General features: G+C 55.0%; 1 protein-coding gene across 2 annotated transcripts in view; it reads right to left on the bottom strand.

Moving 5' to 3' along the window:
- Positions 1-304: 304 nt before the first annotated feature.
- PLXNA2 (plexin A2) overlaps positions 305-27,740 on the bottom strand; it is a 228,314-nt gene continuing 200,878 nt past the window's right edge. Inside the window, exons 18-32 of one of the 2 annotated variants that reach the window (XM_052654101.1) lie at positions 23,465-23,704; positions 22,708-22,851; positions 22,199-22,433; positions 19,309-19,451; positions 18,393-18,661; positions 16,476-16,542; positions 15,840-15,986; positions 15,063-15,222; positions 14,606-14,709; positions 9,463-9,562; positions 8,084-8,274; positions 6,094-6,263; positions 3,063-3,275; positions 2,304-2,454; positions 305-1,626 (exon numbers count right to left, since the gene is read on the bottom strand). In XM_052654101.1, the coding sequence (XP_052510061.1) occupies positions 1,531-1,626; positions 2,304-2,454; positions 3,063-3,275; positions 6,094-6,263; positions 8,084-8,274; positions 9,463-9,562; positions 14,606-14,709; positions 15,063-15,222; positions 15,840-15,986; positions 16,476-16,542; positions 18,393-18,661; positions 19,309-19,451; positions 22,199-22,433; positions 22,708-22,851; positions 23,465-23,704 (2,430 nt within the window). In that variant the 3' untranslated portion in view covers positions 305-1,530. The remainder of the gene's footprint in view (positions 1,627-2,303; positions 2,455-3,062; positions 3,276-6,093; positions 6,264-8,083; positions 8,275-9,462; positions 9,563-14,605; positions 14,710-15,062; positions 15,223-15,839; positions 15,987-16,475; positions 16,543-18,392; positions 18,662-19,308; positions 19,452-22,198; positions 22,434-22,707; positions 22,852-23,464; positions 23,705-27,740) is intronic. The other variant, XM_052654102.1, reaches the window with a different exon arrangement.

Below are 27,740 nucleotides of genomic sequence, written 5' to 3'. Positions count from 1 at the left end.
TCCTCGAGATGCCCCCACTGCCTTCCACAGGGCCTCCGGATCAGGGCGTGGAGCTTTGGTCTCTTTATCTGGAAACTACACTCAGGACGGCTGGGCATCCATGGATTTAGGTGTCAGCAGGAAAGAGAGAAGCCCAGTGAGAAGCCACCCATTAGTCCTTTGAACTCAGGAGGACGCGAGAGGCAGAGAGAGAGAGAGAGAGAGAGGCAGAAGACGCAGCCTGGGGATGCTATCGTCCTCTCTACGGCGGCCTCTCTAGTGCTCAGACCATCAGGAGCGTCCGCGTACGAGCAAAGGGTCATCTCCCCTCTCTAGGCACAAGAGAATAAAACAAAGAAAGCACAACAATAAATACTGCAGCTTCTTGAACCTATGCTCTTCAAGTATTGCTTGCTGTAAACAGTGTTTGATTTTTGTTTTCTTTTTAATTGTAAGAAACCACGGGCAGACTGGAGCAGAGTCTGAACACCCATGTCCCCCCGTCGGCTCCCGAATGGAACCTCCCAGAGGCCTGGCCCGCGCTCCTCCAGGGCCCTGCTCCCGGCGAGCCTGGTTTACAACGGGGATGGATATAAGGCAGAGCTGCCCAGCATCCTTCGGGAGACCGGGTGTCCCCTCTGAGAGAGGCCCAGCTCTCATGTCTGGTAGTCACTGTAGGGAAACCCGAAGGAAAAGTACCAAAATCAGCTCCTCACTTGTTGAGGTTTGGGTTTAAAGAAAACAACCAAACAGTAGCAAAAAGCATCGGTGCTCTTGAGACACACATGTCTGCTGGAGAAGAGGACGCACGGACGTGCGGACATAAAGCTCAGCTTTCTGTCAGCAGGTGGAGCCTGGGGGCTCGGCTGTTGGTGCAAAGTCCCACCTTCCCCACCTCTTCTGGCTTCATCGGCCACTCTTCCTTCGGAGCGTTTGGTGCCAACTTGTGCTCATTCTTCTCCTCCTCACTTCTTAGACAAAGAAGGTTTCAAAGGCAAGGAAACGATCAATTTCTCTCAGCATCTCTTTGTAGGCTTTTTTTCCAGTTGTTGGGAACCAGGAGTTGTGCGAGGAAGGAGGGACAGGGGCAAAAGAAGGAAGGGGGACAGAAAGCAGAATTAAACGAAAGTTGGACGGGATGAACAGGGAGGCTTTTTGTTTTATTTCTGGTTTTCCTTTTTCTTAAAAAAAAATTAAATAAAGTTCTCATTATTTCCCCAATATACATCAAATGAGTTTTCATGCAAAGCAGCAGTCACAGAGGCAGAACCGTGCCCAGCTGCGCCTCTCAGCTTGAAGAACCACCTTCTCCAGGCCCCTGCATCCCTCTCGTCGTGGGTGGCTGTGATGCTGCTGGTCTCTCCCTGCAGGGACCAGCTGGGACGAAACTTGGCTGGCGTGGGGAGAGGGGCCCTCCCCTCTCCCCAGGGTTAGGGTCTCAGGAGACAGCAAGCTCTGGGGCCTGACCCCCTTCACTTGTCCTTCCTTCTGAGACACCCAGTGTGACAGCTTTCGTGGGTCCCTCTTCCCAGGAATGGGAGGCTCCATCTCTCAGCTCTCAATGGACATGGCGTTGATGAGCTGTTCCACCTTGTACGCCAGCCGCTGGCGCCGTGCCTGCTCGTCCTGCTCCAGCGCGCCGATGAGCTGAGGGATGAAAACAAAGGTGGGCAGGCTCAGCACTCAGCATGCGAGATGGCTTTCCCCACACCCTTCATCCTTCCGTCTGCCTTTCCATCCTGCCAAACGAGCACAACTCTAAATAACGCGGATGATCACCTGAACAGGGGTATGATATACGTATGTGTGTGTATGCATGTGTTTATCGAAAGCTTTTAAAACATTAGGCATACAGGAAGTGCTGTGTAAGCGTTAGCTATGACCACGATGACCACTGCTATTACTGTGTTCAGGTACGATGCTGATGCAAGACTTGCTGTCCTGAAGTTGTCCTCTTCAGGGTCTAGCCGTGTCCACCTGTCTGTCTGAAATATTTCAGCTGACAGCTTCTGCCCAACTGCAAAGAATAGTCTGATTCGCTCTTTCAGAAGGGATGAAATTCATCATCTACTTTGAACTGGGCAACAATGACAATATTCAATAAAAGTGTTACGTATTGCATTAGCAATGAAGACAAGACAAAATAAGGCGTAAGAAAGCACAGGATGAATCAGGAGAGGACAGGTTGCCTTCCAAAGGAAGAGCGGCTGACTTTTTGACTCCGTGAATGTTTTCGGAATTACCACCCATTGCTGTTGTTTAAGGATGGAGCCCGGCTTTCTGGTTAACCTGCCTGGCCCTCTTGGGGCGGGTTTCTGCCTCACCTCTTCGCTGTACTTGCTGACATACGAGTAGATCTCATTGAGGGCACTCAGCATGTTGAACTCCACGGCATGCAGGCGGGACTGCTCGGCGAGGTAGGCATTCATGTCCTGGTCACTGATGGCGGGGAGTTTGGCAATGTCTGCATAGTATCTGCCATAGAGAGGACAGGCTCCTTGGTGAGGGGCTCAGCAAAGACTCGCCTATCCGTCCCCTGACCCCAGGACCCCAGAAAGGATGGGTGTCCCCTCCTGCTTCCCTGTTCCTCTTCTAATGAAGCTTGCTCTGGCCTCTGCTCTCAAGCTGAGTTTGGGGCCTGGACACTTGTTCTCCTTCAGGCCAGAGTCTGCAGCGCTGTGACCAGACTCTCAGTATTCACATTCCAGGTCAGCGCCCTGCTAGCTGTGTGTCCTTGGTAAGTCACTTGGCATCAGTGGCCTCCTCAGTAAAAAGGGGATGATAATAAGACCTACTTCACTGCTCTGCTGGTATTTTAGTGAGATAATACATACAACATCTTCATCAAAGTGCTGGATGCTTAGCATATGCTCAGTAAAGGGTGATCAGAATGCTAAATCTGACTCAGGGGGTGCAAAGCTCCCTTTTCCTCCCCCAGCAGGAACTCTGGGCAAAGGAGAAAGAGGTGAGCATGAGGTCTGGAAGGGACCACAAGCAGGGCTTTGAGTTCTTGGTCAGTGAAGCCCAGAGAAGGGAATGAAGCAGGCACTGGGGGCTGGACCGGTCCTCAGGATACTACTGACCTCTCCACCCAGCTCTTGTAGCTGGGGATGTCCTTGGCGTAGAGCAGCTTGTTGGAAGGCGAGTCCTTGCCCAGCCGGTGCTCTGAAGTTGAGCAAGAGTCCATGAAGGTCTGGGCTACCACGGAGAGGCAGGCATCCGTGATGCTGCCCTTGTGGATGTCAAATACAAACTGGGGGTTCTTGATCACATTCACCCAGAAGCGCAGAGGGAGGCTGGAGGAGAGGGCAGAGGGGTCTCTGAGGGCTGCGTCCGGGCCCGGCCCCGTGCCATCCACTAATATTCCTCCCAACCCCACAAATGCAAAATTCTCTCCGAAGGGCAAGGGAACGGAATCACAGACAACTGGTCCAGCCAGGGCTGCGAATTAAGCCTTAGCTTTGACTGATGCTGGAAGAGAAGGAGCCCCATTGTGCCCTAACGGGAGGCGCTGACCTCGTGCTTCAACAGCTCCGAGGTGGGCATGGGTGGCTTTACTTCCTCCTGGAGGTTTTTCCCAAAGACTCCTGTGCCCCTGGGGGAGCCTAAGTCTAGAGGGCCTGCACCGCTTTCTCAGAGCCCCAGACAAAGCCCCCAGGCTCCCAGAGGCCCCTTCCTGGTGACCGCAGCCATTGTCCGGAAGGACGGGGCAGCAGCCCCAGCCTCGGAGTGGGCACAAAGGCCCCACCTGGGTTCCCCGCCCAGCCAGGCTGGCTGGCCGCTTCCCAGGGCTGGCCCCGCCACGCTGGGCGGAGGAATGGGCTCCCCTGGGAACAGCTCTTTCAGGGCGCTCCCCAGGGCGTTCTCAGCTCTGGGCAGGGGCAGAGGCAGAAGAGGAGGCCATTGTTGGCACGCTGGGAATGACTCGCTGGGGCTCTGCGTTTTTCCCACCCTGAGAGCAACTGATCAGTCGTTAGGAGAATTCTTTCTGCGACTCGGGGAATTTATAATCGGAGGAGAATGCGTTTTCTCTGCTCCTTTGGCCGTGAGGAGGATAAGCCCATTTATTCCCCTTCAAAACCAGAACAGCTGCTGTTTCTGTGGCCTTTTCCAACTTGGCCTCCTCTCCAGCCGCCCGCTGGCCCTTAACTCTTTGGGCTCCTCTCTGCAGTGAGCTCTGTCCCCATTTGTCCTCTGGGCTGACCTCCCCTCTCTCCTTCCTTGTCTCTTGAATCTCCTGGACCCCAGACCTTCCCAAATGTCTCCAAGGCCCATGCCAAGTGTTGGGAAAGATCAGCTTTGCCCAGATCCAAGGCCTTCCATTAGAACTTCTGCCTATCTCTGCAGTGAAACGAGGGATCCTTCATTTAACCTGGAGGGGGCGGCCTGGGGGAAGAGGTGGCTCCTCTGGTCCACTCTCCCTTCCCCAGCAGCTCTGAAAACTTCCAGTGTTCTCTCCTTGGACATTAGGAATCTGAGGTCTGGCTAAGAGGGCTGTCCCTGCCACAACTCCAGGGGAGGGCGTTTCTATGACTTGCCCAGATACAGCGGGCACGGGGAGGAGGACAATCCAGAACTTTCTCTTGATTTCCGGGCCGGCCTGGGGGTGGCGGTGGAGGGGAGCGCCAAAGCCACGGCAGAGCCACAGCACGGGCCCTGGGAATGCGGACGGAAGGCCGGTCTCAGGGGCCTGCCCTGGGGGGCTCCACGCCCCAAGACCACCAGACCTCTTCGCTTCGCTCTGCTGTGATCAAAAGCTGCGGCCTCTGGAGGGCTTGGCAGCCACAACACCCCAGAAAGGGAGGAATAGGTGGGGTCCAAGGCCGGGTTTTCCCCCAGTGTTTGGCTGGTTGCTAGGACTTTGGATTCCTAAATAACAGCCGGGGCCCATCTGTGCCGGCTCTGTTTTCTGAGGTAAGGGGTGAGTCCAGACAGCTGTGTGGGCGGCCTGCCCAACTCCAGGCCTGGCCCTCCTCTCTGCCCTCTCTCTGCTCCTTCCTGAGGGAAGGTCTGTGCTCTGGCTCTTGGCCAGGCCTGGCGGGACATGAGGGCCTGTCTTCAGAGTGGTCTGAGATCCAGGTTCAAAACCCAGCAGAGAGACGTCTTGTGCGAAGGGCCTTGGGGAGCCGTCTCTCCCTCCGCTGGGTCTGCCCAAGGAGGGCCCCTCCGGGGATGGAGTCAGGCCCGTGGGACCTCCTGCCTGCGGCTTCCTGAGAGCCACGGAGCTGGGCCTTAAGGGGTCGCGTGTGCAACAGCCTTCGCTCATTGGTGAGCTCAAGTTCACCGCAGGTGCAAGCTCTCCCCCGGCACTGGCCAGCCTCCCCAGGGGTCTGAGTTTAATGCAGGGCTCTCCTCATGCCAGGACGTGCCCGAGACTCTGCTGTGCTCAGGAGGCCCCACACTGCCTGGCCCGCTGCTCGGTCGTCTGGGATGTGGCTCTGTGTGTGGGTTCCCCCCGGCTCCCTCTCCCGAGAATCACAAGTTAGAAAGGAGGAGGCGTGGCCTGGGGAAGGGTCTCGGCCTGAAAGGGCAGGAGCTCCAGTGTGTGTGTCCTGGTGCTGGGCCCTGGGCCGGGAGGGCCCTGCCTTGCGCCTGGGGCACACATCAGCTCTGTGGAGCGTATGTTTGTCCTAGGAGCCTTGGATTACCCAGCCACAGCAGAGAACAGGTTCCACCCCCCCATCTTCCTGGTCCCTGCTGGGCCCTACCCCACGCCCCCACCCCCTGGTCCCTGCTAGGCCCTATCCCATGCCCCCATCTCCCTGTCCCTGCTGGGCCCTACCCCACGCCCCCACCCCCTGGTCCCTGCTGGGCCCTACCCCACGCCCCCATCTCCCTGGTCCCTGCTGGGCCCTACCCCAGGCCCCCAACCCCTGGTCCCTGCTGGGCCCTACCCCACGCCCCCACCCCCTGGTCCCTGCTGGGCCCTACCCCATGCCCCCATCTCCCTGCTCCCTGCTGGGCCCTACCCCACGCCCCCACCCCCTGGTCCCTGCTGGGCCCTACCCCACGCCCCCATCTCCCTGGTCCCTGCTGGGCCCTACCCCACGCCCCCACGCCCTGGTCCTGGCCTCGCCGGGCTGCAGCCCGCCCTGGGCTGCCCGAGGGGTTTACCAGTTGCTCTTCCAAGTGTGCCGCACGTCTGTGTCATGGATGCTGTGTCTGTCTGCCTGCTCATCCAGAAAATCGAACATGTACTTGATGGCCAGGGGGAGCGCGCTGCCCCGGTGCACAGTGCTGAACAAGGTCTCAAACAAGTCGTCCACGAACTTCTGCAGGGTGCCCTGGGGGAGGGGCGGTGGGAGAGGGTGAGGTGGGGGAGGGGGGCCGGCAGCAGACGCACAGGCCGGATGGTGCCTTGCTTGGACTGACCCTCCCTCGGAAATCTGTCTGCAACACCAGGCTGTGCAGACAGGACGGCGGAGGTGGGGGAACGAGGGTCCTTCTGGGGTGTCGGGGAGGTGGGAAGGACTGATGGGCTGCAGGTTTCCAGGAAGAACCGCCTCCAACCAGGAGCCACATGCACACTTATGCTTGTGTCCCTGCCAGGTGGGTGTGGGCAGGGGGAGTTTGATCAAAGACAGCAAGTGCTCTGAGCTCAGGCTTCCCACAGGGAATGAGCGGCACAGGCTGGTATGAGAGGGTATGAGAGGCCATCTAAAGAACCAGCCAGAGGACGGGGACCCTCCCAGCAGGAGCAGGGGAGGACCACAGAGGGTCTGGCAGGAAGGTGTGAAAGGGCTCACTGTGTTAGCAGCCTGGGATAAGTGGGGTCTGGAGTTAGGGCGGGGCGGAGGGTACAGATCCAAGAACGCTCAGGCACAGCCCTGATCACGGGGCCTTGGAGGGTATCGGCGGGCAGGGCCAAGGCTGGGCCTGGGGCCCACAGTTTGCAGGTTTAAGAAACATCTCTGAAGGTCAGTAAATGTCCAACCTTTTGGTGTCTCTTTGTGAGCATGCAGCTGCTAAGTTGTGTCCAACTCTTTGCAACCCCATGGACTGTAACCCACCAGGCTCTTCTGTCTGTGGGATTTCCCAGACAAATACTGGAGTGGGTTGCCATGCCCTCCTCCTGGGGAGCTTCCTGACCCAGGGACAGAATCCATATCTCCTGTATCTCCTGATCTGGCAGATGGATTCTTTACCACTGAGCCACTTGGGAAGTCTGGTCTCTCATCAGCATATTATTTGAAGCAAAATTTGAGACACATTCTCTAATGGTGTATTTCTGTGACACTTCAGGGAACAAGTCTGAGAAGCCACTGTATTAGAATTTCAGCAGCATTTTTGTTGGTTCAGTGGAGGAGAGTCCTGTCAAATACAAGCTATATATGGTTGCTATGCTTATAGGTATACTGTTCTCTGCTGGGGAGGCTGGCAGGCTGCTTTAGATCTCAGCTTCTGTCAGCATTTGTGGGGGTAGATGAGATGGCTTCCCAGGTGGCTAGTGGTAAAGAACTCACCTGCCAATGCAAGAGACTCAAGAGACATGGGTTTGATCCCTGGGTCAGGAAGAGTCCCTGAAGGAGGAAACGGCAGCCCACTCCAGTATTCTTGCCTGGAGAATCCCACGGACAGAGGAGCCTGGAAAGCTACAGCCCATGAAGTGGCAAAGAGTTGGACTTGACTGAAGCGACTTAGCACGCACACACGTGATGGAATGGGGAAGGGGAAGCTTTCCCTTAGACTACCAGACAGACCAGGGCTTCACGCTTTTCCTCCCAGTGTGGGCAGAAAGTGGTAGATAAGGCACTGATAGAGGAAGACGGCATGTCCGTCCATCTCATATTTACCAATAAAAACCCCAGTATCTTCTTGAAGGGTATGGGGACCCAGAAGCGAGAGCACTGGTCCTCTGCGGAGTAACGGGGGAGCTTTTGAGTGAGCCGGGCAGACCACTGTGATTTTTGCCGCAGGGTAGAAAACAGCAGTGGCCTGATCTCTAGGTAAGTGTGCCCCAGGACGAGGCCCTCCTTGTCCAGGTGGGTCCCCTTGAGGGGCAGAGCCCATGGGATCCTTCCTACGCCATGGGCCGGGTAGGGGCTGGGGCAGGACACGTCTCTGGGGTGCCCTCCCTGGGCCGAGGCAGAGCAGGGGCTGTTACCTTGGTGGCCAGCAGCCGGGTCAGGTAGATCTCTGACACCATCTTGCTGCCCCGGTCCCCCTCCTTCTGGTCCCCGTGGTCGTGGTTCTTCACCAGGTGCCACACCTTGACCCCGCTCTCCAGGTCCGGGGTGATCATGGGTGCCCGCGACCGCAGGCTGTCGGGGCTGCCTGTGTACCTGAAGGAGGAGTCTGCGGGGAAGGGAGCGGCGGAGGCCCGTGAGCGGCGCGTTTCCTCACCCTTGCTGGTAGAACCCTTCTAGAATCCCTGCCCCACTGCTGCCCTCACTAAGAACAAGCTGGTCTTGATTGGAAGGGAGCCCTTGGGGTTTCACGTTTGGTGAGTTATTTTAGTGATGCTTGGCTGGTGTGAGGACAGCCTGAAATCCTGTTACCAAAACGAGGCTCTGGAAATTCTGTGAGCTGGAGTGGCCCTGGGGAATACAGGAGTACCTCCATCCCTGACGCTTCCAGCAAAGACCAATCAATAGGTGGGATGTCAGCCAGATATTCTCACGGGGCTCTGATCGAAGTGTGGACACTAAGGGTCTGTGGATGGAAAAGCTCCCTCTCGGGAGTTAAGGCTCCTTCCTACTTAGGGCCCAGAATACAGAGCTGCCTGAGCCCCGCCTGCAACTGCTGCCTTCAGGCCTGCAGGGTCCTTTGGCTGGACGGCTCGAAGCCTAGCACCACCCAGAACTAGAGGAACGGAAACTCCTCAACCTCATCCCCAGAGGGCACTGGGGACCCAGCACTCGGGGCTGGAAGGCCTGGGATGGCCACCCCAGTGCCCACATCGGGGTACTACTGAGAGCCAAAGGGGAAGCGAAGCGAAAGCGTTAGTCACTTCAGTTGTGTCCGACTGTTTGCGATCCCATAGACTGTAGCCCCCCCGGGCTCCTCTGTCCATGGGATTCTCCAGGCAAGAATGCTGGAGCGGGTGGCCATTTCCTTCTCCAGGGGACCTTCCCAACCCAGGGAATCGAGCCTGGGTCTCCTGCATTGTGGGCAGGTTCTTTACCATCTGCGCCACCAGGGAAGTTATTTGGTCCGTATCACCGAGAGCTAAAGGGGGACGTTGTTAATGATTCAGCCAGGACAGTAAGCATACACTGGGACTGGTTTCTGCGAACGTCCCATCCAAGGGCCTCCTTGGTTCTGGGCCCTTCAGATGCCTCCATCAGACCTGGGCTATCGAAGGAAAGAGTCACGGTGCCATCTGGTGCCACAGCCCCGAGGAGACAGGCCATTCCGGACTCCTCTGATTGCAGGCCAGCTGCAGCAGCGGCACAGGCCTCCCACTGTCCGCAGGGGTGGGGAGCAGCCCCTGGAGTCACAGAAGACGCCCCTGGCCGCCCAGGCCGCCTCTGCGGTCCTCACCGTATCTGCTGATGGACGTCCGGGAGATGCTGGCAGAGGCGGGGATGTTGTAGGAAGAGGTCTGCTTGGGGACCAGGGCCACCACCGATCTGTCTGACACCTGGGGAGGATACGAGAGAGACACTTCGGGTGGATGTTGGCACCTGGGGAAATGGGATTGTTGATACTTCTAGAAGCTGACGGAATAGGTAGGGGTAGAGGGTACGGAGGTGAGGAATGCTAGGAATAATCATTGCTGCTATCAGTATGATAGCTACTTGCCACCTGTAGCTGCTGGGCTTTTACAGTCTGACTTGACCAAAGGGAGATGCCTGGGAAGTGTTTGCGCTCAGGTATGCTGGAAATGTACAAGATACACTGAATTTCAATGACTGAGGCTGAATAAAGGTATACGAACTGTCTCATTAGTAATGTTTATGTTGATTATGTGTTTAAATGACAATTATCTCAGATCAGTGGTGTTAGAGACAACGTTGTTAACATCACGTTCATCTGTTCATCTTTACTTTTTAAATGTGACTAGTAAAAAAAAGTCAAGGTATCCATGTGGTTTGTGTTTCTGTTAGAGGGAGCTGGGGTAGCCCAGCCTGCCTTCAGTTCCGTGAGTTACGTACGACTGTCCCCATTTTACAGAGGAGGAACCAAAGCCCTGAGTGGCTGAGCTTCGTCCTTCAAGGTCACACGCTTCATATACGATAGAGCTGAAATTGGCCACCAGGCTGTCGGGCTCCAGAGCACGTGTTCTTCTCATCACATTCTAATTCGGGATTTTATTTCAAGACACCCTGGTCTGAGCCCATTTTTCCCTTTGGCTCTAATTTTTTTCTGGCCTGGGTCCTATAATGGTTCAGCCACCTTGAGGAGCTTCCCCAGAGGGCAGCTGCTCCTGGGGACTCAACAGACAAAGAAGGTGTCTTGCATGTCCTCTGTGAGGGTGCCGAGGCTCAGCACCCAGCCTGCAGGGCGATGGCTGATAAATGAGGCACCATATTGAAGACATTTGGGGCCATTTTGATTTAAGATTACCCTCCATCCAATAAAAATGGAGAATCCCCAGAATTGTGGCGATCCAATTAAACCCCTAACGCAGAGGGAATAAAACAGCTATAATAATGTTATGGGCCATAAAACATTCCTATTAAACCATTTTTTATTTTAACAATTTTTATGAACTTTATAAGTTTGATTTATAGCTGCACCAGTCGTAAAACCATCTTTCTGGGTCTTAAATTGTCAGTCCCTCTCTCCCACCAAAAAAGAATTAAATGTTGGGAAGTCAAACTATAAATGAACATTAGTGCTAACGAGATTCCCTGATAGCCAGTTTTAGCGGTGGTGTTTAATTTCATCCTCCCTATAAATCTGCGGGAGCCCAGGAAGTTTTTAAAAATCTCTTTGTTAATTAAGGTTATGCAGATTTTTCTCCTGTAGGGGCTCCGAGGACCTTTGACTCCTGGGAGGGTAACAAGAGGGCAATGCTTTGACTTGATGGCATAAAGCTGCAGGGTCCAGGGCTCTTCACAGTGCCTGGAAGATGCCAAGGCATAGTTACTTCCCAGAGGGGGCAGCTCCGCGGACCATGGGCAGCTTGCACCAGGTCTGACACAAAGGGGAAACTCGCCACCTCAATCTTTCAGGAACTCTGCAACTAGCATCCTAGAAATGATACTTGAATGCCTGGCAGGGGCACGGGTTTATTCTCCTGGGGAGAATGGATTGCGTTATCGTTTATGGCTTGTTGTCACCTAAAGAGAGATTCACAAGGTGACTGGAATGACCACAGTTCAACTCAGTTCCCACTCTCATCACTAAATCGCTCTTGTCCTTAGGCTTCAGTTTTTCTCTCGACCAACACATGATGCCAAGCCGTGGTCAAGATGCCTGGCAGGGTCTGACCTTGCCTCTGTACTTACTAGCGACACGGCTTCGGGAAAGTCACTTAAGCTCTCTGTGCCTCAACTGTCTCCTTTGTCAAAGGGGATAACAATTGTGTCTAGGTTTGCTGTGAAGATTAAAGGTGTTAGAGTGAGTAAAGGTGGAGCGCAGTGCCTGGTGCCCAGTGAGAGTCAGTAAATGCTGGGGTTACTGTTGTTATTATGATTATCATCACCATCACCATCACCATCACATCACCACCATCGTCCTCACCATCATCATCACCGCTGTCACCATCACATCACCACCACCATCACCGCCGTCACCACCATCATCACCACCACGACCACCACCATCACCTTCACCATCATCATCACATCACCACCATCGTCCTCACCATCATCATCACCGCTGTCACCGTCACATCACCACCATCACCACCACCATCATCACCATCACCGTCATCTTCACCATCACCACCACGACCACCACCATCACCACCATCATCCTCACCATCATCATCACCACCATCATCACATCACCACCATCGTCCTCACCATCATCATCACTGCTGTCACCATCACATCACCACCATCACCACCATCACTGTCATCTTCACCACCACCGTCATCTTCACATCATCACCATCACCACCATCATCACCATCACCGTCACCATCACATCATCACCATCACCACCATCACCACCATCACCATCATCACCATCACCGTCATCTTCACCATCTTCACCATCACCACCACGACCACCACTATCACCACTGTCATCTTCACCATCATCACCATCACCACCACGACCACCACTATCACCACTGTCATCTTCACCATCATCACCATCACCTTCACATCACCACCATCATCACCGCCATCACCATCATCACCATCACCGTCATCTTCACCATCACATCACCACCATCATCCTCACCATCATCATCACTGCTGTCACCATCACATCACCATCACCACCACCATCACCACCATCATCCTCACCATCATCATCACTGCTGTCACCATCACATCACCACCACCATCACCACCATCACCACCGTCATCTTCACCATCAACACCATCATCTTCACCATCAACACCATCATCTTCACCATCACCACCGTCATCATCACATCACCACCATTATCTTCACCACCACCATCATCATCACCGTCATCTTCACCATCACCACCATCATCACCATTTTCACCATCACCACCATCATTACCATCACCACCATCATCTTCACCATCACCACCATCACCACCATCTCTCAAAGGGAAGAATAATCCCTGTTGTCCCCTGTCACTCAGGGCTGGCATGTGGGAAGTGCCTCGCACAGAGTAAATCTCAGTAAATATTTGAGGAATGAATGAATACATGAATGATAAATGACATTGGGGAATTGAAAGTGCTGTGCGTGATGAACACTGTAATGAAGAATATTCCGTTCTTCTGACTGGGAGTCACAGGACAGACAGCCCGTTACTAAGCATTAGGGCAGCAAAGACAGAGGAGCAGCGCATCGCTGCCTTTGAGAAACATAAATTGGGGGCGCAACGCTCTTTTCTTTTGCACTTTCTTCTTCGGTTCTAATTGGTTCATTACAACTGTGCTACAGGATGCTTTCCTCAGTGTGAAGCGGGGTGGGGCGGGATCAACAGCGTGATTATAGCTACTGTGGAGAGGTATACACATCCTGGTAAACCTCGCCTGTGGTTTCTAACATTCCCAACCGCATTCGCAATTCAGGACCGCGTCTCCACTCATTCATGAAGAGCTCAGGGTTCAGGGAGATTAAAGTCACATCACCGGCAAGTGGGGAAGCAGGGGTTTAAATAGCGCTCACAAACCCTCTTCTCTTCTCACTATACCTCACAGTCTCCATTTAGAGTGGGAGTCCAGGCCAGGTGTCAGCCTGGCAAATGCAAGGAGGATGGAGCCTGGAAGGGAACGTTTTGGGGATTTTACCCCTCCCCTAGCTTTCTGTGTGCACTGAAAGGCTCCCAGCCAGGTCCTGCTGGCCTTTAGGACCCCCAGCCTCCTGGCCCTTGGCATCTCAGTGTGTGAGAGCCCAGCATGCCAGCCCTGCACACCCTCCCCGCGTGAGGCAGGGACAGAGAGTGATGCTATTAATCAAGCAGTCCCACAGGGTCCTGCAGCCCGAGGCGCTTCCTCTGGTTAATTCCCCTCACTGACTCTCCTTTCCAGCTCCTATTTTAGTATTTTTTTAAGAATCCCTACCAGCCTACCTGTGCTTAATCTTACGGAGACCCCAGCTGTGAGCAGTTACCCTGCGAAGCAAGCAGAGTGAGAGCTGCTGCCTCTCGGATCTTCTGTTCTTTGGCTGGGATTTGTCTTTTTTGACTGTTCCTTTAGTGTGTCTGCTGGTGCGCTGAACGCTCCACCTGCTTCACCACTTCACGGGGCAGGGATCACCATTAACTCCATTTTACAGATGAGAAGAGCAAGCGCTTAAGCAGCTTCCGCAAGGACACCAGCGGGTAAGCGGCAGAAACTAAGACTCAATTCCCTGCTTCGTTGCGGGCGCGAAGTGGAAGGTAAGCCGCATTAGTCAGAAGTCAGAGAAAGTGGCAGGCGCCTCTGAACCTGTCCCTGAAAGATGCGATTTTTCTGCACGAGAAGAGCTACACTCTGTATAGGATGGGAAGGTCCCACCGGACCCCAGAGCTTAAGTCACTGTCTCAGGATGAGTCTGGACACTCGTGTTTTTACATCCCCCTGGTTATTCTAATCAGCAGGCGGGGCTGAGAATCGCCGCTCTGGACTCAGGGAGGAGTCAGACAGAGGAGATGCGCTGTGCTGTGCTGTGCTTAGTTGCTCAGGCGTGTCCGACTTTTTGTGACCCTATGGGCCACAGCGGCTCCTACAGTCTGTGGGATTCTCCAGGCAAGAATACAGGCGTGGGTAGCTGTTCCTTTCTCCAGGAGATCTTCCCGACCCAGGGACTGAACCCAGATCTCCTGCAGAGCGGGTGGATTCTTTACCAGCTGAGCCACCAGGGAAGCCCAAGAATACTGGAGTGGATAGCCCATCCTTTCTCCAGGGGACCTTCCCAACCCAGGAATTGAACCAGGGTCCCCCACATTGCAGGCGGATTCTTTACCAGCTGAGCTACCAGGGATTCCCCGGTAGATAGGGGCGACAGCAAAACTCTTTTAGGGCTTGAGGGCCTTAGAGCAAACCTTAGAGTTAGGGGGCATTTCGGGAGGGCCTGGGTCCCTGGTGCAAAGCCCCCTCACCTGATAGTGCATGAGCGTGTTTAGCCTCTTCCAGTCGCCCTCGATCTTGGTCGTGATGTCCTCGTCCTGTAGCACGACCCTGGCGATCCGGCCTTGTCGCCACTCTGGGAGGAGGGGGCGGGCAGCAGTGTGAGGGGCGGGGGCCGGGACCGCCCCGTGGGGCATTCTCTAGGGGCCTGGCAACCCTGGCTCCCGGAAGTGGGGACAATGACAGCACTTAAGATGTCCAGGGCTCTGTGGGTGCAAGGCTGGAAGGAGCCTCCTGGGAGGCGGCCACGTCTGAGCAGGCAGTGCCCTGGGAGAAGGATTTCGCCCGGCTCCCCACCTGGGAGGGGGACCCAGGCAGGCCCCCAGGGGGTGCCATCTGCTGGGCAGGGCGTCCCATCTTCCCAGCCCGCCCCCCCAGCCCCAGTGCCCTCAGGAGCTGCCCTGGTGCCCCCAAGGCCAGGGCTCCTACCCAAGTCCATGTCCACAGCCCTGGGCCGCTGGGAGTAGGGCACGTTCTTGTAGACTGCATCGAGGATCTTCTCCTTGACCTGCGTGATGGTGTCACAGTTTAACACCTTCACTGGGATCTCCGGGCTGTTCTCGTTGTCAGGGTTGACGCAGTTCAGAATCTGCAGGTGGTGATCGAGGGTGGGGGAGAGGAGATGTGAGTCGAAGATGTCATTTGGGGGTGGGGAGTGCAGCCCTGGAAACGTCTCTCACCCAGGCTCCTCCTCTTCACAGAGAAACGAGCGTCTGTCTGTCTGTGTCAGTTTCTCCCACCTCCCAGCCATCTGCCGATGGCAACCTGGGTCCTTCTCCCCACTCTTCTACTTCTCAAAGAGCCAGGACTCCACCCTGTAGCCCCCGATGGCTTAGGGGAGGCGGCCATCCCGGGTCCAGGGTTTAGGAGTGGCTGCAGGTGGGCTGACCTCCCGCCTCCCTGAAATCTCTACATTAGAAATCAGCAGACTTCTTCCCCATCATGCCAACTTTCCCAGGCCCGATGCTGGGTAATCTATGGTAAACTGAGGCAATCAGAGCTCTTTGGGTCCACCCAATGAGATGGGGAAGAGGAGCCCAGGCTGGCGTGCCCACCCTTGGGACCCTGGACTGGCCCCCAGGCGGGTCTCCCGGCCTCGCTGCAGAGCCCTCAGGCTGGCTTGGCAGCCAGACGCTGGGGCGGGGCTCAGAAGCAGGAGGTCCGCGCTGTCCCGCCAGGCTCCCGCCAGGCTCCCTGCCTCCTCACCAGGGTCTTGTAGTCGATCTGCTGCCGGATGAGCTTGTCCTCGCTCAGCGAGTAGCGCGCCTCGCCAGTGATGGCGTCGATGGGGCCCTTCTCCATCTGCTGCTTGATGGCGCAGTACAGCATGAACAGCGGCTCCCCAGCACACTCCTGCGGGCACGGGCGGGCATGGGCGGCGGGGCCCCAGCCTGCCTCCCCCTCCCTCTCCTGACCCTGCTCTCCTGCGGGCACGGGCGGGCATGGGCGGCGGGGCCCCAGCCTGCCTCCCCCTCCCTCTCCTGACCCTGCTCTCCTGCGGGCATGGGCGGGCATGGGCGGCGGGGCCCCAGCCTGCCTCCCCCTCCCTCTCCTGACCCTGCTCTCCTGCGGGCACGGGCGGGCACGGGTGGTGGGCACAGGCGGCTGTGGGTAGTGGGCACAGATGGACGTGGGCAGCGGGGCCCCAGCCTGCCTCCCCCCTCCCTCCCTCTCCTGACCCTGCTCCTAGGCCCGCGTGGTTTTGGGGCACCTGGCCAGGTAAGTTCCTGCTCCAAATGGAAGGTTGGGGGTGCATCCATGCAGCCCTGGCTGCCAGGCTCAGAGGGGCAGCTCCCCCATCCCGCTCTCACCTCCCAGTCCCTGCCCTATTCGCATTCTCACCTTCAGGAACTTGTGCAGGAGGAAGGCAAACCAATTGGTCAGCATCTTTTCCGCCACAGACTCTGTCCTGGGGAGGCAGAAGGGGTGAGCCTTCATGGAGGTCCTTCATGGAGGGCTCCCAAGAGGGTGCCTGGCTCTTTGGGTGGACTATGGCCCAAGAGAACCCAGGGCTGGGAGCCAGGACACTGCGTCCTGTCCCGACTTCGCCCCAATAGCAAGACATGAGACCTTGGGCCAGAGGCTTTTGCCTTTTGAGCCTCAATTTCCTGGGAAAATGGAGTGGCACTCTGGGTCTACAGACGCAGGTGCCAATGACACCCTCCTCCAGCCCTCTTCTGGCCTCAGGGGGATAAATACAGTTTCTCTGTCCCTCTGAGGTTTCCTGCCTGGTCTGAATACTTTATATGCATATCTAGCAGGCTCCTGGTGCCTGCCTCTCCAAACACTCAGAATCAGACTGAGTTCAGATCTCAACTCTGCCGTGGACTGGCTGTGTGATCTCGAGTAAGTCGCTTCTCTTTCTCTGGATTCAGTTTCCCCATTTCTAAATGGGGAATTAATCATAATAACAACAACCACAATTAATAACGGTAACCACCACCACCATCGTCATCGGGTACCCCACAGGGCTGTTGTCAAGGCTGAATGAGTCGATGTAGAAAAAGCGCTAAGAAGAGTGCCTAGAACCGGAAGCTGTCATCACCGCTGACACGTGGGGTCTGGATCCAGCCTCTCACATAGAGAGCCGTGTGCATGAGCGTTTAGCTAACGGGGGATCTGCTTCTGCAAGCCTTGCCACCCCCAACCCCCACGCCCACCCCAGGCCGCAGCTCTGGGGACCTGGGAAGGAACAACACGGCCCTGACAGATCCCTCAGGGATGAGGACGCTGGAGGAGTACTTTCACTCCCTGCACGTGGTGCAAATTATACCCTCCAGTTGCAGTAAATCCCAGGCATTTGCCAGGGTGGCTCAGCAACCCCGGGCCTGAGAGACAGTGACAAAGGCAGAAGAAATTGTAGCTTTCTCCGTGGGCTCCTCCCAGCACCCTCTCCCTGCATTATGCCTGAGATTAGCTCTAATTTAAATACAACAGTTCTTAATGAGAGTTTCTAATGCTCAGACTGGCAGAATGGGGGCTCTGTACTCATAACACAAAGCCATTCTTCCTCCCTCCTCACCCCACGTGGGGTCTGGAAGCCTGAGACCTTGCTAGGAGAAGGCTACGGAGGAGGTGGTGACATGGAGGTGGTTCTTTGTGCTGGATCTCTGGGGCCTCCAGAGACGGTGGGGTCGGGGGATCGATGTCAAGGTCTCTGACCCTCTTCCCTGCCGGGAAAATGGCAACTGGGGTGGGGTTGGTGGTAAGTGCTGGTGATTCAGATCCCAGAAGCTGGGCATTGAAGGCACAGGCTGCACCAAATCCTTAGCTGGGTGCTGAAGGGAGAACTCCTGCAGGGATGGGAACAGCCTCTGCCTGCGTTTCCAACATGGCAGCCACTTGTGGGGACCAAGCCCTCGGGATATGGCTAGTGCAATGGAGGGACTGAATCTCACACTTATCTAATTTTAATTAACAGCCACATGTGCTATGGCATTGGACAGTGAAACCCGAGATAAAGGGGTGGGAGAGAGACTTGGAGATGAGTGTTATTTTGCTCATGAGGGGGCTAAACAGCAGAGACGCTGCACCACTGGCCCCAGGCCTCATGATGAGCCGCTGGCCGCGCTGGGATTCAGGCTGAGATGCACTGGACGCCCAGCCCCTGTGGACATGGCCCAGCCGTCTGGGAAAGGGGACATGAGATTCTGTGCTGGGGGGCTGCAGGGACACAGGCTTTCCCGGGGAGGGGTGCTCCCCCACCACGTCCCCGTCCAGACGCCAGCTGCCTCCCCAGCCCCGGGGTGCAGGTCTGACCTCCGGAGCAGCAGCTTGGGGTGGTTCTTGTTCTCCAGGTTCTTATCGATGAGGTCGGACAGCAGCTGCTTGAGGACGTCGGTGGCGTACTCCAGGCGGCCCTGCAGGCCCGTCATGATGAGCGAGGCCACGTTGCCGCGGTCCCGCATGGAGAAGCTGCGCTGCAGCTCCAGGGTGCGGATGAAGGTCAGCAGGAACACCTTGTTGTTGATGAGCTGCGCGAAGAGCTTCAGGGCCTTCTCCACGTGCTGCTGCCCGTTGCCCTGCACCTGGGGACGGGGTTGGCAGCATGGCATCAGAGGGCGGGCTTCCGGTTCTCCCCGGGGGTGGGGGACTCAGCTGATGATGACACCAGCTCTAGGACCCTCTCCATGGCACTGATAGCCACCCCACCCCAGAGAGGCAGGAATGCCTGCTCTCTGCGTTCTGAGCTCCCAGTGGGTGGAGAGGGCTGGGCTCCAGAGAGGATGCTATACATCTGATTGCACCAAGGATCCAACACAAGGGGAGCCACCCCATCAGACTAGCTGGGTTTACTCCCCTCCCCTCCACCTCCTCTGTCCTGATGTACTCTCTTCAGTAAAACAAACTCAAACTGAGAAATGAACGGGCAAACCTCACAGAATCATGGGTCTTTCCTTAAGCCACCTCAAATCCATTTGGAAATGAGGCCAAATCTTAATTAATTCAGTCCGTAATTAAAGAATGACAGTCAGCCTTCCCCTGGAATCATCCCGAAGAACCCAGGTGCCCCCGTGGCCGTGAGATTCCTGTTCAGAAATGTCCCCGTGGTGCTGCTGCTGCTACAGGCGGTTTCTCCTCCTCACTCATGACCCTCCTCAGCTGCGGGGCATCGCCTAGGAAACCCAGGCCCTGGGTCCCCAGTGGGCAGCTGGGCGAGGGAGGCAGGTGTTACCTCCAGCTCACGCAGGACGGGATGGTCCTCGATGCCCGGGAATAGGACTCGCATAGCATAGGTCCTATAGTCCAGGTAGGGGATTCCTGAGCGGTCCAGGTCACTGGTCAGCTCGTTGATGTCTGTCTGGAGCTCGGCAAAAGCTGGGAAGGTACAGGGGAGACAGGGAGACTCAGGAGGGGAACCCAGACAGGGGAGGGGAGAGGCAGAGATGTTTGTGAAGGAGGAAGGAAGGGCTGGGATGCAGAGACAGTGCGTGTGTGGGGTGTGTGCACCTCCAGAGGGAGTGAGCTAGCTCCAGACTGCCTTTTTAGGTGGTGGGGATATGGGTGATTTCTATACTGTTTCCTCCTCCATGTGTGTATGTCTTTACTTGCAAAGTCGTGTCTGACTCTTTTGCCACCCCACAGACTGTAGCCCACCAGGCTCCTCTGTCCATCGGTATTCCCAGGCAAGAATACTGGAGTGGACTGCCATCATCTTCTCCAGGGGAATCTTCTCAACCCAGGGATTGAACGTGCAACTCCCGCATTGCAGGTGGATTCTTTCCTGCTGAGCCACCAGGGAAGCCCATTTCTTCCTCTATGCTTATCTATAATTTTGAATTTTCTATGTATTACACGTGCTATTAAAACAAAGGAAGCACATGAGACTTGGGTCATACAGGTGATACAGATGCTAGAGATAGGTGAGAGACTGGTTGAGCAGATCAAATAAAGACCAGAATAGGCAGCTTTACTCCCCTTTTCCCAGCAAAAGAAAAAAATCAGAATGCAAAGACTTGGGGGAAAATGAAAATCAAAACCACCAGGAGATACCGCTTCATACCCATTAGTATGTGTGTGTGCAAAGTCACTTTGGTCGTGTCTGACTCTTTGTGACCCTATGGATTGTAGCCGCCAGACCCTGCTGTTCATAGGATTTCCCAGGCATGAAGACTGGAGTGGGTTGCTGTGCCCTTCTCCAAGGGATCTTCCCAACCCAGGGATCAAACCTGCATCTCTACCTCTCCTGCACTGGCAGGCGGGTTCTTTAAGACTATTGTCACCAGGGAAGCTCCACCCGTTAGTATGGCTAATGTAAATAATGGAAAATAACAAGTGTTGGCAAGGGCGTGGGAAAACGCAAACCTTCGTATCTTGTTGGAGGGAAAGTAAACTGGCACCGCTGCTCTGGAAACCAATTTGATGATTCCTCAAAAAATTAAAGAATTGTTATCCTATGACCCATCAATTCCTTTCTGACATATATGCCCACAAGAACTGGAAGCAGGGACTTGAATAGATACTTGTACACTCACGTTCACAGCAGTATTATTCACGATACCAAGAGGTGGAAGCAACCCAAATGCCCATTGACAGATAACCTGATAAACAAAACGTGGTTTCTACACCTGATGGACAATTATCCAACCTGAAAAAGGAGTGAAATTCTGCCACGTGCTGCAACGTGGATGAACCTTGGAGACATGATGCTAAGGGAGATAAACCTGCCAAAAGGACAGATGCTGCCTGATGCCATTTCTGTGAGGCTCCTAGAGCAGCCGGAGTCCTGGAGACAGAAGGCAGAAGGGCCAAAGGGAGAGGAGCACGGGGAACGCCCGTTTCTGAGTACAGAGTTTCAGCTGGGAAAATGAGGGCAGTCTGGAGATGCATGGTGGGTATGGTCGCGCAACATGCTGAATGTACTTAATACCCCTGAGGAGTTTCCCAGGTGGTACTAGTGGTAAAGAACCCACCTGCCAAAGCAGGAGACAGAAGAGATCCCGGGGTTCGATCCCTGGGTTGGGAAGATCCCCTGGAGGAGGGCATGGCAGGCCACTCCAGCAATTTTGCCTGGAGAATCCCATGAACAGAGGAGCCTGGTGGGCTGCATTCCATGGGTCGCAAAGAGTTGGACACAACTGAAGTGACTGAGCATGCACACTTGCTTGCACACACACATGCACACAATGCCTCTGAACTGGAGGGGAGAGCACTAGGGTATAGAGATTAGACAGTTAAATGGTAAATTGTATGTTATATATATTTTCACACACACACACACACACAACTGAGAACGCCACCAAACCAGCCTTAGGGTGCCCTGCCTGCCAGGCCCTTGGCCAGTAGGGGCTTCCCCTTGACGGCAAGCCTGCCCCTCCTCTGTTTGCCCTACCCCTGGCAGAGGGAGGAGCCATGGCCCACTTTCCCAGCCCAGCTCCTCGCAGGGGGCTTGTTCTGATCTTGAAGTTTGCAGAAAAAGAGAAGTGTTTTGATTCCTGATTGAGATGTTTACCCAGAGAGTCTGCCGGGCTCTCAGCCCAAGGGGACACCAGGTACACCAGGTACACCAGTCACCTGGCAGTGGCGGTGTCTTGGGAGATGCAGGAAGCACAGTCTCCACCATCACAGTCTGAGATGCCCTGCATGTGGCCTTCAGAGGCTCAGCCGGCAGCACAGGGTGACAACGCCCTGGGGGAGGGGACGGGGCAGGAGGGGGGACGCGCTCTCCTGCCTTTTCTGCTGCTCCGAGGGGGGCCAGGCGAAAGGGGCCATTCCCACGTGGGGATCTAGAGTCTGAGGCCACAGGGCCCAGGAGGCTCTGCCCGTGGGGACACGGAGGGCCACCTGCTGTCCCAGGAGAGAGGAAGGTGGCCAGACTGTGGGATGAGTCAGAGCACAGCGGGACAGAATAATGTGATCAGACCTGGGGCCTCACTGCGCGCATGTCAATAGGACTTCTCTGGCCCCAAGAGCAGAGGAAGTTCAAAGGAAAACAGAGGTCGAAATGGAGGTTGACAGCTTGGGGTGGACAAGATCGGAGTAAAGATGAGAGCTGTCTCAGAGAAGAGGGGTAATAAGGCTGGTGAGGAAAGCGGTTCCGGAAGCGAAGGAACGGCCCCACTTACCTTCCTTACACTCCAGGGCCACACGGGACTCCAGGTTGTCCATCTGCATTTGGAGCCGCTTGAGAGTGAGGTCATTCTCTCGAGACTTGCGCTTGTAGGCGATGAGCACAATGATGACAATGATGAGCAGGAGGCTGCCTCCCGCCGCGATGCTCACAATGGCGGGCAGGGTCAGCAAGCTGTCTGAGATGACGCTCACGGAGCCGGGCGAGAACACCATCCCGCCCACGTGGACCTGTGTGTGACACACGCACACAAACGCTGTCGAGCCGTCCAGTCCTTCTCATTTCAGAAAGGACAGGAGCAACCACAACCACACAGTGTAGTCTGACGACCAAACAACTTCCTGCAGATTGCCTGCCTTTCTTTTCTTGTGTCCTCTGCTCCTAACCATTTCAGTATAGAACCTTGAGATGAGGGGATGTGGAGGAGCTGGAAAACCCTTTGGCTACGATAGATTATACATGCAAGGTGAGGAGGGAAGAAAGAATAGAAGGTGGTTCGCTCACCATGACCTTGTGCTCCCCCGTGAGGTTGGGAGGCTCGCAGAGGAGCTGTGTCTCGGACACGGTAACGGCACATGGGGTCTCTCCAATCAGCACTGTGTAGTTGAGTTTGGCACCTCCAGAGGCAGGAGGGCAAAGATTTTTGCCCTGCAGATAATAGCAATCTTATTAGGAATAATTGACATGTGCACACAGAAGTTAATTGCCTATGTAAGAAGAGATTAAAGAGAGAGGGTTAGGGCACCAATGCAAAAACCAAAGAGGCATTCCATCGGAGAGGACATCCATCGCCACAATTTAGAGAGGAAAAGGGAAAACAAAGGGAGGAGAGAACGAAAGGGAAGGAGAGAGCGGTAACGAGGGAGGAAGGAGAGGGCAAACAGCAAACAAGCGAAACGTTGCAGGGGAGGCCGCAGGGCGAGAGCTGAAAGCAGTGGAGGAACACACCCTTGGAGGGATGGTACCGGGCACCGTGACCGCCTCACATTTGAGGGCAGTTATGGTGGCCGCGGATGAGGTCAATGAAGGACGTGGCTGCTTCCAACGCACTGCAAGGCTTTTTGAGCCCAGTGTCCGCAAGAACACAAAATACTCCCCAGGGCTCCTTGAGAATCCCAAGCTCAAGATACGTCACTGCGTGGGTCTGTAGCTATTCCTGAGCTCCCTTCACAGGGCGTTGGCAGCGATGGAAGACTGTGGGCACTGAAGGGAGGCGAGGCCAGGATGGGAGAGGGGTGGTCTGGCCATGCTGCGCTCCTACCTTCAGAATGATGGGGGATCCTGGCTTCTGATCCAAGACTCCAGTAGGGCTGAGCAGTTCAAAGGTCGGGTTGGGGTAGTAGATGAACTTGGTGTCGTTGTAAATCAGCAAGGACTGGACATTGTTGAAGACAAATCCAAACTCGTCTGGCCGCTCCACGGTGTCCAGGCCGGGCCGATAGTCCGTGGTCAGCGAGGGTGCCAGGCAGGTCAGGGTGGTGGTGTTCACAACTTTGCACACCTACGGGGCCCAGAGCGCAGTGTTCCAACACCCAGCTGGCAACACTGCGGGGTCACACGCCCTAGTCCCACCTTCTGCTTTGTTTGGCCGGTCTCTAGTGAGCTACTTGCTTCAGGAAAAGAGCTGTGAAATTGTATTTTTCTGTTGTTGGTTTTGTGTGTGTGTATGTAGGAGGAGGGGTGCATTTTAACTTCATTTCTTCATTCGCCCACACTGACTGAGCACCTACATTGTGCCAGGCACTGTGCCCAGGAGCTGGGCCATCAGTGAAACGGTCCCAGTCCAGGGCGGAGGCAAGGATCCAACCAGCATCACAGTGTGGCCGCAGCAGAGGGCCTGCGGCCCACGAGGGGCCGTGGCACTGCTAAAGGCACGGATGGAGTGAGAAACGCCTGGATGGGGGAGTCCCCGGCACTCTAGGGGTGCCTGTGTGTGTGCACCAGCCTGTGTGTGTGTGTGTGTGTGCGCGCGTGCGCGCGTGGCCTGAGGCAGGGTGAGGGTGACTCATGGGAGCTTTCCTTTGGAAAAAAATGAATGAAATTTAACCTGGAGAATGTGTAGGACTTTCCCAGACAGCAGGGATGGTAAAGGATCAAGTTCCAGGTGGAGAAAACCCGTAGCAAATGCCTGGGAATGACGGGGCATGAACAAGTGAAGAAAAGAGCAGAACAGAAGCCGTGTCCTGTGTGTGTGTGTACATGTATGTGTGTCTATGTATGTGTGTGTGTCCATTTGTGTGTATGTATGTATAAATGTGTGTATATATATGTGTCTATGTATGTGTGTCCATGTATGTATGTGTATATGTATGTATACCGGTGTCTATGTGTGTGCATGTGTCATGCATGTGTGTACATGTATGTGTGTATGTATGTGTGTGTCCATGTGTGTATGTGTGCATATGTATGTATGCCTGTGTCTATGTGTGTGCATGTGTCATGCATGTGTGTGTATGGGTATATGTGTCTGTGTGTGTCCGTGTGTGTGTGTATATGTATGTGTATGTGTGTGTATAAATGTGTGTGCATGTGTGTATGTGTGTCCATGTATATGTGTCCATGTGTATGTGTGTGTATAAATGTGTGTCTATGTATTGTGTCCATGTGTGTATACATGTATTTATATGTGTGTATAAATTATGTGTGTATAAACGTGTGTGTCTATGTATGTGTGTCCATGTGCGTATGTGTATATGTATGTATATGTGCGTATCTGTGTCTATGCATGTGTGTGTCGTGTGTGTGTGTTCATGTGTGTCCGTGTGTGTGTGTGTATATGTGTGTATGTATGTGTGTATCTGTGTCTATGTGTGTGTGTGTGTCCTGCGTGTGTATGTGTGTATAAATGTGTGTGTGTGATGGGATGTGGGAAGCTGTGTGAGACGAGCACACAGTAGGTGTTCAGTTAATGTTTACTGACCATAGTGATGGATGAAAAAGCTCCTTCACCTCCTTCAATGTTCTAGTCAAGGTCTCACTCTTCTCCGAGAGTCCCTTCACCGTCCATGGAGGTGCGACCGTGGTATCGCCCCTGGGTTCACAATGTCCTTTTCTCCTGGGTGGGCCCTGGTCTCCAGCTAACAGCTTGCTGAGCTGGCCCTCCTCTGCCGGCTGGTCTAGGGGCTGCCCAGGCAGCAGCCCAACTGGAGACCCCGCCCTGGGGCCCGAGCGCGGTCTGGACCCCTCCCCACTCCTCCCGTCCTGCTCTCTGCAGCTGCTGGGGCTGCGGGAGGCTCGGTGTCCCAGCAACCGCCAGGGGCATGTGTGAGAACCCTGCTCAAGTACGCGCTGTCCTGGCAGCTCCACACGTGTTGTGTGTCCGGCCAACATACACAAACCCGGGCTTCACGTTTGGAAAACAAGATGGTGTGTGAGAGGGCAGAAAAAGCGGACACTTGCATGGAGATGAGGTCAGCGCTCCAAGCCTTAACCCTCCCTTTCCAGGGGGAGTTGAAGAGTTTAAAGCAAACAGTTCAGGAGGGCTCCATGCCGTCAGAGAGCAGTACCCACCCCGCCTTCCTCAGGTCCCCTCAGCAGCCCCCTATGAACCCAGAGTCCCTTTCACATGCCAGCTGGGGACACCCTGGCAGGAGGGAAACAGAGGTGCTGTCAAACGGGCAGAGGAGCTGAGCTGGGGGTCCCACCCCGGGGTCCGTGGGACAGACCCCCAGCCTGAGCACCGCCGCCCTGCCCGCCCCGTCTCCTCTCCACTCGCTCCGGTGCCCCTGGACGAGGCTCCTCTGAGAATGAGCAAACCACCCCCAGACAAACAGCCTCTGTTTGCTCCCTGCCCGGTGCTGCATCGGCACTTTGCCTGCCAAACATTCCTTCGGGTTTGGCGGCCTGCACTCTGGCCCGTCCCCCTGGGGCTGCTTCCAAACCCAGAGGCGGGGGCGTTAGCGCCAGGGCCTGAGGGTAAGGTGGGCTCCAGGCAGGGCCAAGGGGACACACAGTTCTCTCCCAGCACCCCTGAACGGGAAGGCACTGGGCAGAGCGGACTGGCTTTCCCTCCCGGGACCGGCTTGCTGGCGACATGCACCCCCAGGCCCTTCCTCTAGGCTGCAGCCCGCAGACACCAGGCAGGTCACTGTTGGTGCTCAGGGCCCCCCATCTCTCGAGAGGGAGAGGCTGCTTCTTAACTCCTTGAAGCACTGAGGTCCTGGGGGATGGGCGGGGGGAACTGCTGGGGAGATTCCTGCCAGCGCATCCTGGGGAGGGCAGTAAGACCCAAGCATTCTCAGAAGGATGTCAGCTGTTGAGGGGCCCTTCCCAGCTCTGTCTTCCCTTCAAACAGCTTCCTGGGGACTAACCATGAAGCCTTGGAGGTTGACCTTCTCAGTCATGTGCTCATCCTACAAAATTCCCTCTGTGCTAGACAAACCGTGTCTTTCATTTTCTGCATTCTGATGCTTTGACCTCTGGGGTCTTGCTGACCCTGGAGGGACTGTGCCCCCTCCCCAGGCTGGCCAGTTCCTAGAGACAGCGGACAGGAGGAGGTGGGCTGTGGCCTCAGCTTGAAAGTGGAAGGGGACACAGTCTCTCTTGCTCAGGTATCAAGCTCTCCACTGGGACACAGAGTCATGTGCTCGTCTAGGCCACAGAGCTGTTACCACGATGTGCTGGAGGTGATAGACTGGCATCCCACGCCTCTGGCACGATGGAACGTCAAGCCTACCAGCATCTCACATAGTCTAGTTACCAAGAGTCAGATGTGTGGGACTGAGCTTGGCCCTATCACCTGCCTTCTTCATGTCTGGGGGCAAGTCATTACTCCCTTCTGGCCCTATCTTCTAAGCTACACGAGGAGAAGTTTGGACCAGATGATCTCTGAGAACTTTCCAGATCTAACCTTCCGGCAAGTCTGTCATTTTGTGTATTTGTGTTTCCCAAGGAAGCTTCAAGCATGCTGGGAACGCGTCAGGAAAAAGAGCATCGATGCAACACCACCTTCTCCATCTCCATCTCAGCCTCATCAATCTCCAGAAGGTCAAAGCAGTAATAATAGTAACTCATGTGAAAAATGATGGCCATAATGGCATCTCCTGGACTATAATTATGAATACAGAAATGTTTTAGAGCATATTGACTGAAAAGAGAAAGATGGAGCCAGTGGAACAAACTAAAAAATTTATAACAACATAGCAGACATTCTGCGTTTACGATAGAGAACTTTTTTTAACGTCACAAAAATCCACAGTAGGGGAAAAAAATTAAATTACGTGGCTCTGCCCAGGACAGCGAAGTGAAATGTTCAGCTTGATCGTCTTAGCAACCAGGATGGACTTTTCTGCATGCAGTGACTAGCGTTTATCAAGTGCCAGCCTCATTGCATCTTACAGATCCATGAGGAGAGTCTTATCATCAGCATCTCTAGCCGGGGAAGGGGGGATCAGAGAGGTTAAACAACTTTATCACGGGTGTACAGCTAATAGATGGCAGCGTCCTATTTCTAATTTGAAAACATGTGAATCTGCAGCCAGAATTTCTTTACCCTCTCACACTCCTCTGATCAGACCTCGAAGGGAACATGGCAGAAA

This window comes from Budorcas taxicolor, chromosome 16 (assembly GCF_023091745.1).
Source record: "Budorcas taxicolor isolate Tak-1 chromosome 16, Takin1.1, whole genome shotgun sequence".
Lineage (NCBI taxonomy): Eukaryota > Metazoa > Chordata > Mammalia > Artiodactyla > Bovidae > Budorcas > Budorcas taxicolor.
The sequence above is the reverse complement of the archived record's forward strand: the minus strand, read 5'-3'. Positions and strand labels throughout refer to the sequence as shown.